Source organism: Pteropus alecto, unplaced genomic scaffold, assembly GCF_000325575.1.
Source record: "Pteropus alecto unplaced genomic scaffold, ASM32557v1 scaffold69, whole genome shotgun sequence".
NCBI lineage: Eukaryota > Metazoa > Chordata > Mammalia > Chiroptera > Pteropodidae > Pteropus > Pteropus alecto.
Window position 1 is genome coordinate 3437117 of NW_006494610.1, and position 22036 is coordinate 3459152.

Sequence of the window (22036 nt, forward strand, 5' to 3'; positions counted from 1 at the left end):
AATGCCCTAGGCCCGGTAATCAGGGTAACCAGACTGTGGCCTGCAGCACTGTCTCTTCCACTTGTCTATAGATCTAGCATAGGCAGCAACCATCTGCGGATTGCTTTGTAGCTCTCACCAGGTATCCCTGAGCAATCAAAGGCAGCAGCTAACTTTGGCCTACTGGGGAGCCCCTCCCAGTAAACCAATGCACCTGGAAGCTGGCACTGGACCAAAACACAGCAACTCCAGACTAGTCTCAGAAGTGGTACGCACAAAGGGTGGTCTCAATAAGTACACAAGTCTGCTAGGGCAAATCCCACTCAGTGGGGTCAGCCCCCACATAGCTCATCCCTGTGGGCACAGCCAATTCCCAAAGTCATCCAGCCCTAGCATTAATCTCATTCACTTATGTACTAACACCAGTACAGGCTTAGCTACTACAGAAGATAATACACAACCCACACAAAGATCATGTCCAGAGACTCCGGCATAGGGGATCAGGGAGAGTGCGCCACTGGGCCATACGTGACACCTTCCACATAAGGCCATCTGGCCAAGGCTGAGAGATGAAACAAATCTTCCTAACACAGAGAAGCTAATAAAATGAGAAAGGAAAGAAACATGCCACAAATGAAACAACAGGCGAAAACTCCAGAAAATAAGCTAACTGAAATGAAGGCAAGCAGCCTACCAGAGACAGAATTCAGAATAGTGGTTGTAAGAATGCTTAATGATTTAGAGGGAGAACGGATGAGCTCAATGAGAACCTCAACAGAGAGAGAGTAAGAGTAAAAAAGGACATAGAAACCATAAAAAAAACCACACAGAAATGAAGAATATGATAACTAAAACGAAGAATATACTAGAAAGATTCAGCAGTTAATTGGACGAAGCAGAAGATCGAATCAGCGACCTCGAATACAAGGTAGCAGAAAACACCCAATCGGAACAGAAGAAAGAAATAAAAAGAAGATAATTTAAGAGATCTCTGGGACAACATGAAGAATAACAGTATCTGCATCATAGGAGTACCAGAAGGAGAAGAGAGAGAGTGAGACAGAGCAAGGGACTTGCTCAAACAAGAGGAATTCAAACAGTCCCATACCAAGACACATCATAGTTAAAATGACAAAGGTCAAAGATAAAGAAAGAACCTTAAAAGCAGCCAGAGAAAGGAAGTCAGTTACTTACAAGGGTACCCCTATAAGAATGCTGATTTTTCAATGGAAATTTTGTAGGCCAGAAGGGACTGGCAATAAATGTTCAAAGTTATGAAAAACAGAAATCTACGACCACGAATACTCTACACAGTAAGGCTTTAAATTAAAATAGAAGGTGAGATAAAGAGTTTCCCAGGCAGGGAAAAGCTTAAAGAATTCATCACCAACAATCCAGTATTACAAGAAATGTTAAAGAGACTTCTGTTAAAAAAAAAAGAAAAGAAGGGGGTGAAAAGAAATACAAATAATAAAATGGCAGTAACTATGTACTTATCAATAATCACTTTATATGTAAATGGATTAAGTGCTCCAATCAAAAGACATAGGGTAGCCGAATAGATAAGAAAACAAGACCCATGCACATGCTGTCTATAAGATACCCACTTCAGATCAAATGACAAAGGCTGAAAATAAAGAGATAGAAGAAGATATTTCATGCAAATAGGAGGGGCGGTGGGGGGGGCGGGGGGAAGCTGGGGTAGCAATACTTATATTAGACAAAAAAGACTTTAAAACAAAGGCTATATAAAAGACAAAGAAGGGCATTACATAATGATCAAGGGATCGATACATCAAGGATATAACCCTAGTAAATATATGTGCACTCAACATAGGAACGCCTACAAACATAAGGCAATTACTGACAGACATAAAAGGAGAGATCAACAGTAAATACTCTCATAGTAGGAGACTTTAACACCCCATTGACCCATATGAACAGATATTCCAGACAGAAAATAAACAAGGAAACAATGGGCCTAAAAGACACACAGATTGATTTAATAGGTATTTTCAGAGCATTTCACTCCAAAGCAGCAAAATATACATTCTTCTCAAGTGTACACAGAACATTTTCCAAGACAGACCACATGTTAGGCCACAACACAAATATTAATAAATGTAATAAGACTGAAATCACATTGACTGTCTTCTTTGATTACAATGGTATAAAACAAGGAAAAAAACTGGAAAATACACAAACACATGGAAGCTAAATAACATTCTACTAAACAATGAATTGGTTAACAATGAGATCAAGGAAGAAATCAAAAGATACCTAGAGACAAATGAAAATGAAAATATGACTCAAAATCTATGGGACATATCGAAAGCAGTCCTAAGATGGAAATTCACAGCAATACAGGCCTACCTCAAGAAACAAGAAAAACTCAAATAAACAATCTAACCTTACACTTGAAAGAACTAGAAAAAGAACAGCAAATAAAGCCCAAAGTGAGTAAAAGGAAGGAAATAATAAAGATTAGAGCAGAAATAAATGAAATAGTCTAGAAAAACAACACAAAAGATTAATGAAACCAAGACCTCATTCTTTGAAAGGATAAGCCCTTAACCAGACTCATCAAGGAAAGAAGAGAGGGGACTCAAATAGATAAAATCTGAAATGAAAGAAGAGAAGTAACTATGGACTCCACAGAAATACCAAGGATCATAAGAAAATACTACAAGCAATTATATAATTATATGCCAAGAAATTGGACAATCTGGAAAAAATGGGTATATTCCTAGAAACACACAATCTCCCAAGATCGAGTCAAGAAACAAAGAATCTGAACCGATCGATTACCACCAACAAAATACAATCGGTAATCAAAAAACTCCCAAAAAACAAAAGTCCTGGACCAGGTGGCTTCAGAGGTGAATTTTGACCAAACATTCAAAGAATCTATTCTTCTCAATTTTCTTCCAGAAAATTTAAGAAGAGGGAACGTTCCCTAACTCCTTTTATGAGGCCATCATTACCTTGATTCCCAAACCAGATGACGTTACAAAAAAAGAAAACTATAGGCTGCTATCTCTTATGAATATTGATGCGAAAATCCTCAACAAAATATTAGCAAACCTAATTCAGCAATACGTTAAGAATATCATACACCAGATCAAGTTGGACTTATTCCTGGGATGCAAGGTTGATACAATATCCGCAAATCAATTAATGTGATACACCGTGTTAACAGATTGAAAGATAAAAAATCATATGATCATATAGATAGATGCAGAAAAAGCATCTGACAAAATCCAGCTTCCACTTATGATAAAAACTCTCAGCAAAGTGGAAATAGAGGGGAACATATCTCAACATAATGAAGACAATATATGACAAACCTACAGCTAACATCATACTCAATGGGGAAAGGCTAAAAGTGTTTTCCTTAAGATCAGGAATAAGACAAGGATGCCCACTTTCACTGCTTCTGTTCAACATTGTAATGTAAGTCCTAAAAACAGCAATAGAAATAAAAGGCATCAACATTGGAAAGGAAGAAGCAGAACTCTCATTATTCACAGATGACATGATACTATATACAGAGAACCCTAAAATTCTACCAAAAAACTCTTAGAATTGATCAATGATTTCAGTAAAGTAGCAGGATACAAATTAATATTCAGAAGTCAGCTGCATTTTTATACACTAATGATGAACTTTCAGAAAGGGAAATTAAGAAAACAATCCCATTTATACAATTGCATCAGAAACAATAAAATACCTGAGAATCAAAGTAACCAAGGAGGTAAAAGACCTACTCTCAGAAAAGCATAAGTATCTGAAAAAAGAAATTGAAGAAGATACAAATAAATGGAAGCATATACCATGCTCAAGGGTAGGAAGGATCAACATCATTAAAATGGACATACTACCCAAAGCAATCTATAAATTCAATGAAATCCCTATCAAAATACCAATGGCATTTTTCAGAGAGCTAGAACAAATAATTCTAAAATTTATGTCAAACCCTAAAAGATCCCAAATAGCCATGGCAGTCTTGAAAAGGATAAACAGAGTTGGAGGTATCACACTATCTGATATCAAACTATACTACAAGGCTACAGTGATCAAAACAATATGATACTGGCATAAAAACAGATATATTTATCAATGGAACAGAACAGAAAGCTCAGAAATAAATCGAAGTCTATATGCTCATTTAATATATGACAGGAGGCAAGAATATGCAATGGAATAAAGACAGTCTCTTCAATGAAACGGGACTACCTTCTCACCCTGTATATAATAGACTCAAAATGAATTAAAACTTAAATGTAAGACCCCAAACCATAAAACTTCTAGTAGAAAACATAGGCAGTAATCTCTCTAGTAATTTCTTTTCAGATATATCTCTTTGGGCAGGGGAAACAAAAGTAAAAATAAACAAATAGGACAACGTCAAACTAAAAAGTTTTTGTAGAGCAAAGGAAACCATCAACAAAACAAAAAGACAACTGACTGAATGGGAGAAGATATTCACTTATGATACATCTGATAAGGGGACAATATCCAAAATATATAAAGAACTCATACAACTCAACAACAAAAAAACCCAAAAAATCCAATTAACAAATAGGCAGAAGACCTGAGTAGATATTTCTTCAAATAGGAAGTACAGATGACCAACAGACATATGAAAAGATTCTCAAGGTCACTAAATCATTAGAAAAATGTAACTTAAAACCACAATGAGATATCACTTCATATGTCAGAATGGCTATCATCAATAAACCAAAGAACAAGTGTTGGTGAGGATGTGGAGAAAAGCGAACCCTCATACGCTGTTGGTGGGATTGCCAATTGATACAGCCACTATGAAAAACAGTCCGCGGGTTCCTCGAAAAATTAAAAATGAATATACCTTTTGACCCAGCAATTGCACTTGTGGGTATTTATTCGAAGAAAACCAAAACAGTAATTATTATTAAAGATTTATGCATCCCTATGTTCATGGCAGCTCTATTTACAATAGCCAAGATATGGAAGCCACCTAAATGCCCATTAAGAGATGACTGGATAAAGTTTGGTTTATATATAGAATGGAATATTACTTGGCCATTAAAAAAATGAAATACTACCATCTGCAACAACATGGACAGATTTAGAGGTTATTCTGCTGAGTGAAATAAATCAGACAAAGAAAGATAAATACCATGTAATTTCATTTATATGCATAATCTATGGAACAAAAAGAACATACTAATAGAAAACAGACTCACAAATATAAAGGACAATCTAGTGACGGCCAGAGGTAGTGGGGTGAGGGGCTGGGAGAAAGTGGTGAAGGGTTAAAGAAGTACAAATTAGTAGTTGGTCACAGGGATGGGTAGCATGGCATAGGAATGCAGTCAGCAGTAAAGTAATGGCTATGTGTAGAGCCAAAGGGAAGAGAGAGTAATCAGGGGGGTCTTTTTGTAAACTATATAAATGTCTAACCAATGTACTGTATACTTGAAACTAATAATAAAATAAAATAGATTGCAAACAAAAAAATCTATAGAAAAAATGTGATCATCTAATTTCCTAACACATTCCTTGCATACATACACATACATACATTTAACAAATATTTATTGTGCACCAAGTACATACTAGTACTTCTCTGGGTGATGTGGAGATAGCAATGAGCAAAAGAAACAAAAATCCTGCCTTTATAGTGCTTATAGTCTAGTGGGTTAGACACAAAATGAACATGGTATCATGTTGGATGGTTATAAGTAGTAAGGAAAACAAATAAAGCAAGAAAGGGAATATATTGGGGAGTGGAGGAAGGTGTTTGAAATTTTAGATAGGAGGCCAAGAAAAGTAATCAAGACTTGTAAAAAAGTGAAGAAGTGAGCTAGTTAAGTAAGTATCTTGACTAAGAGCACTTTAAGCATAAGGAACAACAAGTGCAAAGAAAGGCTCTGGGATGGGGGCATGCCTGGATTTTCCTAGGAATAGCAAGAAGGGAAGTATGGCCAGAGCAGAATAAACAAGAATAGTAAAATATTGTGTGGGGACTTGGAGGCCACTGCAAAGACTATGGCTTTAACTCTCAGACAGGAAATCACTGGAAGACTTACAGAAGTCATATAATCTGACTTATTTTTAACAGGATCACTCTGGTTGCCCTGGAGGAAAACAGCCTGAAGAACAGCAAGGGCTAGAATGAGATAAGTTATGAAACTAATTCAATAATCATGATAAGAAGACAGCGCAGTGGACCAGAGTGAAGGCAAGTAAGGGTGATGAGAAGTAGATCAAATATATTTTGATGGTTGAGCCAATAAAATTTGCAGATAAACCAAATATGAGAGAAATTGAAAAGTCAAGGGTGATACTAGTTTCTTTTTTGGAATCCCAGCTACTGGAAAAAACGTACCTGCCATTAATGAGATTAGAAAGACTGGAAAAGCAGCAAATTTAAGAATTTAGGAAGTTTCAGGAACTCAGTTTTAAACACATTAGTTTGAGATACCTAAAAACATCTAGAGTTAAGAGGAAAAGTCTGGACTAGAATAAATCTGGAAGTCACCAAAGATAGCATTTAAAATCATGAATTCTAGGGAATAAGTGAAAATGGAAAACAGCAGCAGTCTAAGAACTGAGTCCTGCGACATACCACATTTAGAAGTTAGCGAGATGTGGACAAGTCAGTATAAGAGAATGAAAGAAGAGACTGAAAGGTAGATGAAAACTAGAGGAATGTGTTACCTGGAAGCCAAGTGACAAAATGTTTCAGGGAGGAGGGAGTGATAAATGTCAAAAATTATGGATAGATCAAGGAAAACAAAGACTAAAAAAAAAATCGCCGTTGGATTTTGCAACAAGAAGGTCTCTGGAGACCTGGGAAGAACAGTTTTGGAGAAGTAATAGAGGTAAAAGTGAGACAAGTGGGTTTAAGAAAGAATGGAAGAAAAAAATGAAGGTAACTATAGGCAATTCTTTCAAGGTATTCTGTTCTAAAGGAAAGAAAAGAATTGGACGGAAGCCAAAAGTGGACTAATGGGACTGTTTATTTAAAAAAAAAAATTACAGTATATTTGTCATTCTAATGGGAACAATCCAGTAGAGATGGAAAACCTGATGATTCAACAGAGAAAGGAAAGAATTGCTGCAACAATGTCTGTAAGTAGGTAAAAGGGATGAGACCTAATCAATCGAAGGGTTGGCCTTAGCTAGGAGAAGAGATAGCATATATGGGCATAGATACATGTGGGTGTATATTTGTGGTAGTAGAAACTTATAGAAATTAGTTTCTGGCTACTTCAATTTTCCCACTAAAGTAGGAAGCAAGGTTATCAGTTGAGAGTAAAAAATGGTAGAGGAAGTAATAGAGGTTTGGGGATATATGAACAGTCATCTCATTAAGGGAAGAATACTTCTAGAAGTACGGCGTGACTGGCAGGCAACACTCTGAGCCCACTTCAAGTTAATGATCATCGATTTAAAGTGAGACCAGTCAGCCTGCTTGTGCTGTTTTTCTCTCATTGGATATAGACATAAAAAGGCTGATACATTTAACCAGGGTTGAGGTCTGACCAAAGAACAAAGAACTGAGGGAAGGGAAAAAGGACAGTAAATGCAAGACAGTGATTACAATGATTAACCATGAAACTGAAACTGGGTAAGAAGGAAACAGGATACAAAGTGGAGAAGAAACAAAAAAAATTAAGATCAATGAATCCCAGAGGGACAAAGGATCACAGAAGTTTAAAAGTATTAGAGGAAGTAAGCTGGAAATACAGGAAGTAGCGGTAGGAAACGAAATCTGAAGTAGATCACAAATGGACTCCAGTTAATAGCTAATAGCAAGAGTGGTAATAGTAATGATAAATGAAGCAGTGTGGAGAACAAAAGGGACAGGAGGCTAAGGCATTGCAATAATCACCTAAATGAATAATCACCAAGAGTAGTAACTACGAACAGGGAATGGAGTAAATGTGGTGGTAGATGACTGCAAAAAGAAGTGGTTAACACATGATCTAGACTGCTAACCATGAGAGGTAAGAGGTCTTTTAAGGCTCAGATTGATAAATTTTATCAGTTTTATAAAGCATGTAAAAAAAACCCCTGAATATTAAAATTAAATTTTAAGTTAAATCTCTAAAAATTAATGTTCACTTCCATGAAGTCCAACAAATGACTTTTAATCAATCTTGGATGACAGTGATGGATATAGGACTTAGTTTTTATGTGACTTTTAAATGAAGAAACTTTCCTAAGCTGATTTTATCAACATACTTTTTACAAATCCAGGGAACATGTAAATATTTCAAGCCTGCTTTTCATAAATTCAATCATAAATATTAGGCTCCAGGATGCTGTCCATCTGTGATTTGCTATGACCCAACATCAAGCAGCTCAAATATTTTTATGTCAACACAGACATATTATCTTAGCTAGTTAAATGAATGAGGATGTGAAGGATTCAGTCTACCCTAAAATAGAACAAAATATCAAGTATAATTTGAACCTACGATCATGATCAAGGCACTATACTTTAACCAAATGAATTAACCAGTGAAATTAATCACTCAAAAATTCTGGCTTAATAAAATAAATAAATCCTGAGGATGTAATATACAGCACGGTGACTGTAGTTAATAATAATGTATTATATACTTGAAAGTTGTTAAGAGAGTAACTCTTAAAAGTTTTCATCACAAGAAAAAATATTTGTAACTATGTGTGGTAATGGATTTTAACCAGATTTATTGTGATCATTTCACAATATATACATATACCAAATCATTATGTTGTATACCTAAAACTAACATAATGTTACATGGCAATTATATCTGAATAAAAAAAATTCTACCTTAGAAAATGTCCACAGAGGATTGGACCTAAACAGATAGGCCAATCAAGTTTTAAAACTGAATCACAACATAATGATAATCAAATTAGGAAAGAGTTTAAAAAATCATATGACTCATCATTAGGAGCAAAGATCACTTAATTAGAAATAGTTTATGTTTGCAAGTGTCACAATTGGACGCAATATTAACATTAACACTGTCTTTCAACAAAGTCTCACAGTATACTGATATTAAAGAGTTTCACTGGATTAGTGGTTACCAGAGGGAAGGGGAGATGGGGAAGGTAGACTGGGGTAAAAGGAGTCATATATTTGGGGGGAAAAAATAAAAGTTTCTTTTCTTAATAAGCAATTAAACTCTAAATACTGAGTACGTATCTACTTTGGGAAGACATGATTTTCTATGAACACTTAGTCTTAGTTTTTCTACTGGATGAAGATGTGATTTTGCTTGATGTGGTACAAAATGAAAGTTCTAGGATATGGCGAGACTCTCCTTTATGCAGAGTGCTGCCGACAGCCTTGCCCCAACCCCATTGTCATTGCCTAAGATGTACTCCAGCTTTGTGGTGCCACAAGTTCAACAAGATTCCTATTTTTTGCTAAATAAATCAGAAATATAATCTAATGTTATAGTTGGCATGTTGTAGTCTTTCGCCTACAGTATTTCACCTGAATTACTATACCCCCTTAGAATCCAGTCTACTCTAAATGGTCTTGGAATATTAACTTGTTAAAAACTTTCTTAGTGAGAATAAATTAATCGGATTCTCATCTAACTTCCATTTAGCTATATACCATGTGAAGAGGCAGTACAGCTTTGAGGTTAAGAGTATGAATTACAGGAACCAGAATGCCTGGGCATGACCTTAGACAAGCTATGCCTTAGTTTCCTCATTTATAAAATAAGGATAATAATAACCCCTCCTCTAGAGCATGCTTTCTCAATGAGAAAGCGTATTTCTCAAATATGCTTCTGGGGTGTGTGTGTGAAAAACATTATACTCTTTATTAACAAAACAAAACAAAAACCCAAAACAGTATATCTGTGGTATTAAAATTTCATGGGGGAGAGCACGATCAGGAAAAAAAAGTTTAAAAGAAGCCTTCTGGGTGGGGTGAGGGGGACAATAAAAAAAGATTAAGAAGATTAAATTGCCAACATATGTAAAAGGATTTATAAACACTCCTGGCACCTAAATAAGTGCTCATTAAGTGTTAAAAAGCGGTTTTATGACTAAATGAAAAGAAAAATAGAGGTGTAAGTCCACCTTCAAATGTCAATTCAATCTCTTGCAAGCTAAAATTTGATTTCAAAAGGGAACTCTGTTCTTAATACACATGACTTACGTGGAAGTGCAACAACTGATATGCAAGGAGTAGAATCATCAATACTCTGATCATCCTCAGAAGACAGACAAAGCCTTTTATGCGGAGGTTCAGTACTATCTTCTGAGTCTATTTCATCAGCTTCTAATGAAAGGTAACAAAATGAAAAAAAAAAAAAATCTCAAAATCTTTAAACCAATGAGGAAAACACAAAATCTTCAAGTTATGACTGTAAAATAATCTTCTTACTAATTTGCTCTGTTAACTAAAACCAGTTGTAGAAGTAGAACTCAAAACAACATTGTCTTCTCTATGTCTGGTTCAGCACCTCTATTCTTAAGACAAGGAACTATGACAAAGATGTCACTTTTATTCTTAAGACAAGGAACCATGACAAAGATGTCACTTTTTAAATATTACACTTTTGTTGACTATCTGATTTTCCAAATATTTCACGTGTAAAGACAAGGGCTGGTTACTTATTCAATCACAAATATTTGATGAAAGCCTACTATGTGGTAAGTGATGGGAACAATAATGAGACACGGTGTAGTGGAAATGATGAAGCTAATGATTTCAAAACTTTGTAATAAGAGCTATGACAGGGAATGAAGAGGTCATTATATGAGCAGAGAGGAGAGGCATTTAATTTAAACTGGAGGTGAAGGAAGGTTTCCCGGGGAAGGTGTCTTGAACTTGAAAGGGAAACAGAAGCCGGGGGAAACGATTACCACTGGCAGGGGGAAATGATTATTACTAGCAGTAGGAGTAACATGTACAGTGGTACTAAGACATAAAAAGTTTAAGGCAGGAAAATAAAAACAGTTGTGAGCTGCTGGAACATATATGAAATGTGGTAGGAAGTGAGGCATGGAGGAAAACTTTGATGATGGAAGGCCTATGTGCTAAATTAAAGAACCTGAATTATATTCTAAAGACCACGGTAAGCTTTGAAAAGCCCTTCTTACTTTGTTGAGCCATGACCAATATCATTGGCAGTTTGAATTAGAGGTGGGAGACTGGTTAAAAGGCTATTAGAGCTACTTAGGTGAGAAATGAACTAAGGAAGGAGACTTAAGAGAGAGGAAGGAATGGATTCAAGAAACATAATTCCATCAACGAGTCATCGTGATGGGATGAAAGTGGGAGATGAAAGAAGGATTTATTCCTATTCATATTTATGACTTGAGATACTAAGTAATGAAATTGAGTAAGGAAAGGAAAACTAGGTTGGGGAATTTATAAAATAATTCAGTTTGAGACATGTGAAATTTAAGGTGCCTATGAAAAACAGAGAATTTAGAATAAAGACAGAAGTTTGAATAATTTTTACAGGCAGGTGGTAGTTAAAACCACAAAGCCTGAATAAAATAACACAGGGATTAAGGATGGAGTGAAAAGAGAAGATGGAACTTTGGTTGAGCAAAGGTAAACTTAAAGCAAAATAAATAACAAATTATAAATAAGGAATAGGTAGAGAAATAACAAAATCATAAGTCTCAAGGCTGTTGAATCTTAATTCATTACAGATGATCAAATTAAATCCTATTCAGATAGTCACATAAAATTCTCTAACACAGGTTCTAGTAAAAAAATGTTCATCTATTCCTATTGGTACAACTATTTCTACATTTCTACTGTACTACATATACTTCGGTATCAAACAGTATCAAAGAGGAAGTGTATTATAGTTCATCATCTTTGGAGGCTCAACAGATTTTGCTTATAAAATAACCACCCATAAAGGTTAAAATTTATGGTGAATTAAAAAATATACCAAAGTATATTTAAAAAATATAAAAATAAAAATACAAACTAAGATTAATTCATGATTCAAAGAGATAAACTCCTTTCCTACTATGCTAGCCTAAAATGTTTATCTGGATAATAGAGATCAAAGTTGACATAAATCCAGAAATTCAAAAGGATTAACAATTATATGTCAGCAAGTTCTCCTACCATTCTGAGGGCAATGAAGAATGAGGTTCCCGTCTGTGTCCCGAGTCAAAGTCACAGAGTTCACAGTTTCTACTGTTACTGTGTCAGAATCCTCTTCAACTGTGCTCATACTCAAATCTATACAAGAACAGACTGCAGATTAGGATTTAAAAAATTTCCAAATATGAACATAAAGTAGTCCTCTACTTCCCTCACCTGCCTCTGCAAAACTCCTACAATTTGTATCTTTCTATAGTGTTCTTTATGTAAAATTGTGATGACCATTCAGATTTCAAACATTGTTTTTCCTACCTGTACTCATTATTTAGAGTTAGATGTAATAATATCCAAGAATCTGACTGCTATGATTAAAAACGTACAGCATTCACTTTTTTAAGAGATGTTTTTACCACATGCGATGAAAGAATTTGTTCTAAGTTGTCATGTCAGCAAAACTCTCACCACTTTTTATTTTTGATTGACAGCTTTGTGATAAGTTTAACTTATGATTCTTTAGAAGATTCGCCGAAACTTTTACGTTAATCTAAGAATTACTTCTCCAAAATATTTTTACAAGTATTTAAGCTCTATTATTTTCTGACCAATAGGAACACTAAATAATTCTTCTCAAAAATTTTTTCGTAATATTAAACACGTGCATACATACGTCATGGATCAAATGCTTTTCTAACAGGTATATGGAGTTATGCTTTCTGTTTCTGTTTAAAGTGCCTTTACCTGCTATTTTATGCAGAGTATTCATGATTGGCAGGGAGAAATGTATTTATTTATAATCAATAGCCTGGCTGAAGTCTTCAGGCTTATCTTATAATGTTTAATGAAGTTCTTGACGCAATACTTAGTTTTGGTCTTGTCCACATACCTTTTTACCAACTACATAATACAGAGGATGGAAGCCTTGATGTGTATTTAAGCTAATCACAATACCTATTTGGCTCCTACACATAAGATATGAGTCTGTTCATATATTTACCATTTACACGAATGCACTTTCCCTAGGCAGAAAAACTTAGGATCTATTAACATTTACATGGTGAAGATCCAGTGATTCATTTAAGTTTTACTATACAAATTACTGTTTTAAAAGGACATCATTTATTTTACAATGGTAAAGATGCCATTTCCAAATTAAAGATAAATAGAAGTTTATCTTTATTATTAGTTATGATTAAAATTTGCAAATCATGATGTGAAGTCCTTGGAACAAAGGCAGGCTTACCTGGAAAACAAATGCATCAGCTATAGCCCTTCCCATAGAATCAAGTCGCCTTCCCTTAGTCACCAGCATCACTTTCATGTTATCCAGATTGTTTCTTCCCCATGTTCCTGCAGTTACAACACTCTGAAAAAGTAACAGCATTACACAATAAGGCTTACAAGAACAAACAATTGTGTGCAAGCAGTATGCTGATAACACCCTAGCCTCAAGCCTCCGTTATTTGTCAACTAGAATAATGACAATACCAGCATTCTTAAGTAGACCTTTAGGAAATCAGTCTAAAAGTATTCCCCAACGAAGGGCAGAAATGATGAGATCCTACACCCACAATGGCCTCTCAAATAAAAAAGAGCTGTATGTGTTTCACTTTAAATCAAAAGCTAGAAATGATTAAGGGTAGTGAGGAAGGCCTGTTAAAAGCATATATAGGCTGAAAGCTAGACCTCTTGTGCCCAAGTTAGCCGAACTGAGAAAGCAAAGGAAAAGTTCTGGAAGGTTGTTAAGAATGCTACTCCAGTAAATGCACAAATGATAAAAGAGCAAAATAGCCTTATTGCCAATATGGAGAAAGTTCTAGTGGTCTGGATAGAAGGTCAAACCAGCCACAACCCTGTCTTAAGCCAAAGCTTATTCCATAGCAAGGCCCTAGCTCTTCAATTCTATGAAGGCTGAGAGGTGAGGAAGCTGCAGAAGAAAAGTTTGAAGCTAGCAGAGTTTGGTTCACGAGGTTTAAGAAGCATCTTGATAACACAAAAGTGCAAGGTGAAGTAGCAAGCGCTGATGTAGAAGCTGCAGCAAGTTATCCAGAAGATCTAGCTAAGATAATTAATGAGGGTGGCTACACTAAACAACAGATTTTCAGTGTAGATGAGACAGCCTTATGCTAGAAGATGCCAACTAGGACTCTCACAGCTAGAGAGAAGTCAATGCTTAGCTTCAAAGCTTCGAGGGACATACCATTCTGAAAATCCTAGGGCCCTTAAGAATAATGCTCAATCTACTCTGCCTGTGCACTATAAATGGAAAAACAAAGTCTACATGATAGCACATCCCTTTACACGGTTTAGTAAATATTTTAAGCCCACTGTTGAGACCCACTGCTCAGAAAAAGATTCCTTTTAAAATATTACTGTTCATTGACAATGCACCTGGTCATCCAAGAACTCTGATGGAGCTGTATGAGATTAACGTAGTTTTCATGCCCACTAACAATAACACAACATCCATTCTGGAGCCCATGGATCAAAGAGTAATTTTGACTTTCAAATCTTATTAAGAAATACATTTTATAAGGCTATAGCTGCTGTGGTGATTCTTCTGATGGGTCTGGGCAAAGTCAGCTGAAAACCTGGAAAGGATTCACCATTCTAGATACCATTAAGAACATTTGTAATTCATGGGAAGAGTTCAAAATATGAGCATTAACAGGAGTTTGGAAGAATTTGATTCTAACATTCATGAATGACTTTGAGGGGTTCAAGCCTTGAGTGGAAGAAGTAACTGCAGATATGGTGGAAATGGCAGGAGAACTAGAATTAGGAGAGGAACCTGAAGATGTCACTGAATTGCTGTAATCTCATAAAACTTGAATAGATGAGAAGTTGCCTCCTATGGAAGAGCAAAAAAAAAAAAAGGTTTCTTGAGATGAAATCTACTAAAGATGTTGAAAATGGCAACAAAGTGTTTAGAATATTACATAAACTTAGTTGATAAAGCAGAGGCAGGGTCTGAGAGCACTGGCTATAATTTTGAAAGCCGTTCAGTGGGTAAAATGCTATCAAACAGCACTGCGTGCTACAGAGAAATCTTTCATGAAAGGAAGTCAATCAATGAAGCAAACTTCATTTTCCTAAATTTTAAGAAATTGCTACAGCCACCCCAACTTTCAGCAACCACTACCCTGATCAGTTAGCAGCCATCGACATTAAGGCAAGACCCTCCACCAGTAAAAAGATATGACTCACTGAAGGCTCAGATGATTGTTAGCAATTTTTAAGAATAAAGTTATTTATTATGGTTATATACACACTTAACAGCCTACAGTATAAACATAACTTTTATATGCACTGGGAAAATAAAAATAAAACCCATGTGACTTGTTTTACTGCACTGCTCTGCAATTGAACCTGCAATACCTCTAAGGTATGCCTGTATGCTTAATTGAATCGTTTTATGCAAACTGTAACACCCTTATGAGCTCTTAGGCTTTTCTGACACCTTAGGACACATCTTACTAATGGATGTATAAAATAAATAAAGATAATGCACAGATGCTCCATTTAAAGCTATGGTGGCTTGCTGCTGAGATGCTACTTTTCATTGCCTCAATGGCAAGATGAAGACACATCACTGCAAGTATGTGACTGCAAGTCGGCCAACTGATTAATAGTAAAGTCCTTAAGGTGGGACCTGATTTGGTCTTGTTAGAAGAAAAGGCAGCTGGTTTGGCAGAGGCTTTTGATTAAGAGAGAAAGTAGCTGAATTTAAGAGTTTGGAGATAAGAAAAAGACAGACTTCGCAAATCTTTGGAGGGTTTTAAGTTAGGATATACAATTTACATTTTTAAAAGATCACCCAGACTGCAGTATGGATAATGCATAAGAGAGTAGTTAAGGAAAGCTGTTGTCCAAGCGATGACTGCCAATTGGAATAGGTGGCAGAGATAAGGGGGTTGGGCAAAGAGATAACTTGGAGGCAGTGTTGACAGGATTTGCTGAATGAAGAGATGGAGATTAAGAGAAGGGGAATTATCTCACGATAATTCTAGGCTTTCAGCTTGAACAACTGAGTTTTGCGGCACTGAGAATATATTTTATTAAGTAGTTCTATGACTATTAATAAAGATTAGATTAATACTTAAATGAATGCAAATGAGGATGTCAAGTTGATAGTTGGAAGCTGGAATTCAACAGGCAAGAATTAGACCTATGTATTTGAGTTAGTGGTATGACAATTGTTTTCAAAGATAAGAACACCTAGAGGTTTGAGAAGATAGCCTAGATTCTACTTCAGGAGCACTCTGTAACAGCAGGTAGTCAAGCGATTCATAAACAAATAGGAGACTGAGGATGACCAGGCAGCAGTACAGGATGAAAACTAAGTGGAAACTAAGAGGCACAAGCACAAGAGTGTTTTTCAAGGAGCATCAAGTAGTTAACTGTGTTAAATACTGCTGAGAGGGTGAGATGATGAAGTGACTATTTGATCTGGCAATGTGAAGAACATTGGTGGCTTTAAGAAGTTTCAGAGGAGTAGTGAGTGGGGGCAGAAGCCCTACTACTGGAATACACAGAGAAATGGAAGTAGGGAAGACAATTCAAACAGGTCTTTTTACAAGGTTTAGCTTTCTAGTAAAGTGAGAAGATACCTGCTATCACTGGGTCAAGTCAGATTTTATTTAGAAGAGCGTATTTGTAATCTGATACGACTATCACAGTGACTGAGAAATGTTGGTGAATAAATTAATTTACGATAGTAAGTTAAAAAGTTGAGTATTTAGTGCCTGTATTCTAATTCATTATACATGAAACTGTACATAACTTCTAGACCAGTTCCCCACCTGGTTTATCAGGGAAATATGTCAGGAAGATCTCCAATTCTACCATCAATTTTTTTGGTCCTCTTTGGGGCAAATAAGCACACACCATTGGCCCATTTAGATCATCTTTTTCTGTAATAGGTTATAGTTATACCACATGTACTATTTTTATACTAATTAGAAATAAAAGAAAAAAATTTTAACATCCATTTTAAAGGGTAAAATGGTACTTTGGCATGTTTCCATCATTTGATGGGTATCTTAAACAGCCAACAATACCTTAATAAAATCAAGGAAAGCAAGCCTGAAATGTGGTACAGAACTTTTATAATGGGGTACTTACATATACTCACATTTAAATGAGAAATAAATTTTTTATTTATAGCTCCCAATAAACGAGATACTAATGTAAAAAAAGAACAACTCTTAGATCTGTTATTTAACACAGAATTAAAGAGATGAGTCCTTAATCCTACTCAATTCCAGTATTGAGGTAAAGCTATTATTCAATGGATTATTTTAGACTGTATCACCATCAATCGAGTCCACATAATTGCCCTGATCTTCCAGACAATTAAGTGCCAAATCTTCTAAAAACTACAACAAACCAAGTGACATTTCTTCCTAGTTTTGGGACTAGTTCTTTAGATAAATTTGTATCAGTTCTCAAGCACAGTACCAATACAAGTGGGTAAGGGTGGATTCTATTAGTGGAGATCATGGAAGCACAGGAACTTTTGCTAACCCTAGATGCTTGGAGCTGTGATTCCACACTGAAATATGGGATGAAACTACATGGTGTGAAAAACATTATACTTTTATAATGGGAAATTAAGCAAGCTACAGAATATATAGCACCAGAATTTTATTAGACGAGTTAGGGATTGAGTACTAGCTAAGAGGCGAAGTATCTGGCATACTTCAATTTATAACACAGCAAGGACACATTTTTCTGATGTCCTTTTTCCGAGTTGATGTGTAAGAAAATTATATTCCTCAGTAACTTTTTTGTGATCACCCAAGTCTTATCCATGTATTAACATACCTACTTTTTACCGTTTTTATAATGAGATCACACCGTCACATCTTTTATAAATTTTTTTGGTAATTATTTTATCAGGAGCATTTTCCAATCTTACCTACTCTTTGCAACATTTTTAATGAGTGCATGGTATCTACATTTACCTAACCATTAACCTATTACCAAACATTTTTGTTTTGAGGTCATGCTAGTATAAAGACTCCAAATTGACCACCACCATCATTGCATAATGCCATATGAAATGCCTCTAAGAGGACTGGCTTGGTAATGTATAATGGAGAATCTGAAAGATGTGTTTTAAGGTATTATTTTGAAAGCATGAAACTCTGCTAAACAGAAAGTCTTAATAGAATATGTAACAAATTCCTACATCTTGAACTTGGGTTACATAGGGAGATGTCAGAAAAACAAAGCCACAGAATACCATCTTGAATATTACTTTTATTTGAGTTAGGATTGGGGGACACAACATGCTTGAGGTTTAATGCTTTCAACTATGGTCTCAGGTCCTTGGGGATTTGTTCTTCCGTATACTTTGTTCAAGTCTGAGAAGTAGAGCTATAGATGAACATAAAGCATACCAAATTAGGGTACTTACTTAATGCTCATTATGGCTTGGTTTTAATATGGTAAAATATGACTGCATACCATAAAAAGTCAATAAAGATGTTAATGGAGTTTACTACAATAGACTTTAATTGCTTAAGATGTTGATTCCAATTATCAACTATTGAAAACAATGTTGTCATTTGAGAAATGAGAATTACTTGGTAAATGGTTCATTTCAAGGTGCAGCATTTTATATCTGGTTTGGCAATAAAATTATCATTTATTAAAAGCTAAAATGTTATTCTTCACCCAGCGAATAATTTAAGAGCTATAATGTGTACTTGGCTTCATTTTAAGAGTTTATCCATTCAAAATTGAGCACTTTATGCAAACCAGCATCGGATCTTTAAAAGGAGTACATCAAGTTATTACTATACTTCTCTGATTTACACTGAAGTTGATCTTTAAAGCGCACTTCCTCAATCGACATTCATAAATAGTACATAAATCTAATTAACATTTCTTTTGCTACATAACACCTGATGGTAAATAAAGATGAGCTTTGACAACCTGGCACTTAGAAGAACGGCCAGACAACATAAGTGTACATAACCAAAATGACAGCAAAACAACAAAAACCAAAACACAATTAAATCATTCACACAGGGCTCTCCAGTGTACTTTCCTTTAATAACTTCTTCCTGGTATTCAGTCACAGAACGAGGTATCTATCCACAAACTTGCAAAAGCAGATTTGATAAACAGGTTTTATTTTATTATTTACCTTTATGAAATCAAAAGAAAAATGAAACCTATTTGTGATTTCTATAAGAATTCTCTTCACAAAAGGGGAAAAAAAAAACATGAAAAAGGGAGAAATGATATGCCAGCAAACGAATGCCACATACATTTAATAACTATCTGTATTTTATATTTAACACACTTAGCAATAGGTTCATCACTTTCTCAGGTCACTTTATATCATTTGGGGATAGAAATAGCTTTCAGCTGAAACTAGAATATATCAATTACTAGGGAATCCTTTAATAAGGGAAAAAGTGCTAAAAATGATGGCAAGAGAAAATTGAATATTAAAACTGTTTTGAGAAGGCAGGCTAACACTTGTGTTAAACAGGCAGCCTCTGTATATATTTAAAAAATGGAACTCTACCTAAACTTTATTGCTCTTCTAAAGTTTTGATGTTTTTGAAACACTTTTAAAACACTTCTCCCCAACCCCCTCAATATTTTAACATCTATGTGCCAAGCTGTGAATCTCTTAAGATACTTGTTTCACATTATCTTATTCATCCTCGCAAGTGTTAACTTAAACCAATGTACTTAAAGGAGCAGACAAAAGCAATTATTTAAAATATATTTAAAATAGCATGACGTTATTTCAGGACATACATATTTATTACAACATTAATAAAAACTAGGGCCTGTAGAAGTTGGAGAGATAAAAGAAGTGAGCAATAGGAGAAACATTATGTGTGGAAGGTAAGAACTAGTTTTGCTGTTCTGATTTCAATACTAACTAGTAACATCTAACTAACCTTACGAATAGACTTCTCTCTCCTATCTTGGAGTGAAATGAAATAACCTCTCTCCACCTCACAAAAAAAAAAATCACGTAAGAAAAGGGAAACTTAAAAAAAAAAAAAAAAAAGACTAAAAAAGACACTCATCTTATTTTGATATAATTCTCTGCCAGTAACCGTTTTCCAGATGTGCTCTGTTCTCTAAGCTCAAATCCTAACTCCAAAACCTTTTTTGATTGTTCCCACAAAAATACTTCTGAAACCCGAACACCTGAAGAAACATGTTTATGTAGCATATATTTACTCATATAACTGCTCAAAGTATGGACTTAAAATTCCAAATAAGTATGCAATGCCCAGTACTTTTACTGATAATCTGTGGATGAAGACAGGACAATAGATTTTGGGTCCACCATCTAGCTCAACTGCAATCAATTAAAGAGATTCACACATAATACGCAGATCTAGATCAGTCCCCAAAATCATATTTTGGGGTGACCCTATCAACCAAAATAGTAAGGAAATAATCAGCTTGGCAAATAAAAGCACTTAGTGTATGGGAGTTAAAATAATGATAAAATGATCACAAACATAATATGTACTTTCCCCCATAACTTTAACAAGTAATGTTTTTTTCAGAAAGGATCAAGTTGTTTTTTTGTCCCTGTGAATAAAGAAAAAGTTTATTCTTACACAAGCCTTTTTTAAAAACTCTTAAGGCCTAACCATTTTTGTAATGCTAAGAAATGTAATTTTAATTTTCTTCCTAAATCTTAAATTTCTAAATCATAACTTAATAAAATCTTATCGCTATTAAACCATAATAGTAAAAAGCTAAGTTTTTGGGGTATTATTACCAGAGTCTTTAAACGTTAAAGCAGTGGTAAATTACTCAAATTACTTTAAAAAAATACGGTTAACACTCCAAAAGTTATTTGAAACACAAATTTAAAACCAGCTTAAAGAATCGCAAGTAATGGAAAAATATAAAAATCCTTAACTGAAAAAAATAGATTTTGTTTGTAAAACTTTCAACATAATGGAATACTTTTAGACTAGAGCTTAAAAACTAGAAAAGGTAATTGTATTTCAAGAATTAAAAACAAGGGTGTAACTAACAAAAGATAAAAAATTTCCAAATGGTATTATTCTAAGCTTAAAACACTGACTAGAAAGTAATCCTACGAAATACGCACTTTGTCGGCTGTCCCAACATGCAGCGTCGCCTGTAATAAAGGAGGTAGGAGAAAAACCACCAGTGAATTTGAATTTCCAAATTCAATCAGAGAAAGGGAGGAGTCCTGACTTACATTTCATAGAAGTGTCACCCTCTCCTTATCTACAGCGAGTATTTTTATTATAAAAACACATGCTGTATCATTCAACTGCATAGAACGGAACTTGGCCACTTCTACTCTCAAGTCTACGTCGTAGATGGGGTTAAAAACTCTACGTCCCTGAAGAGGTACTCAAAACAAAGTCTATTTTAAAGGACAAAGGAGATTGAAAAATTATTTAGCTTCCTCGGAACTTCTTAAATTTTGACAATTACTATTTAATTGACGCATTTCACCGTTCTCTGCTCGGTTAGGACTGTCTTCCAGCACTCCAGCCCACATCCCTCCTCAAAAAGACTCAGGCTGACAAAGATATAGTTCGGCCAGCAAACGCGATTCCCTCAGCCTGGGCCACGAATAGCCGGATCGAGAATGAACCCCAAAAGAAGGGAGACTCTGAGACACAAACAAGGTTAAAAAAAAAATCAAGGGGGATGGGGTGGGGCGAAACCCGCCCCAACTCTCTCAATCCCACCCAGGTCCACCTCTCCTTTACTGAGCCATATAATAAAACCAGAAAGTAATCCAAAAAAAAAAAATTAAAAGGGAACATCACGAGAAGGCAAGTAAGGCTTCTTTACACTCTGCGCTCCCGGACCCAATTCTCTACCGAAGCTCCCGGCCCTCCCCACCCCCAGGGGTCCCGGCGCCATTTAGCTCCTCCGAAGCCGCCGCCATTTTCCGCCCCCCGTCAGATCGCTGCTGCGTCTCGGCGGCCGCTCGCTACCCTG

The 22036-nt window shown here is 35.4% G+C and overlaps 1 protein-coding gene across 6 annotated transcripts in view; it reads right to left on the reverse strand.

The window, feature by feature from the left end:
* DMTF1 (cyclin D binding myb like transcription factor 1) overlaps positions 1 to 22036 on the reverse strand; it is a 50108-nt gene that overhangs the window by 27699 nt on the left and 373 nt on the right. For 3 of the 6 annotated variants that reach the window (XM_025042168.1, XM_015599811.2, XM_006925726.3), the window contains exons 2-4: positions 13299 to 13421; positions 12080 to 12196; positions 10142 to 10264 (exon numbers count right to left, since the gene is read on the reverse strand). In XM_025042168.1, coding sequence (XP_024897936.1) covers positions 10142 to 10264; positions 12080 to 12188 — 232 coding nt within the window. In that variant the 5' untranslated portion in view covers positions 12189 to 12196; positions 13299 to 13421. Of the gene's footprint in view, positions 1 to 10141; positions 10265 to 12079; positions 12197 to 13298; positions 13422 to 22036 lie in introns of those variants that run through there. The other 3 variants (XM_025042169.1, XM_015599809.2, XM_015599810.2) reach the window with 2 other exon arrangements.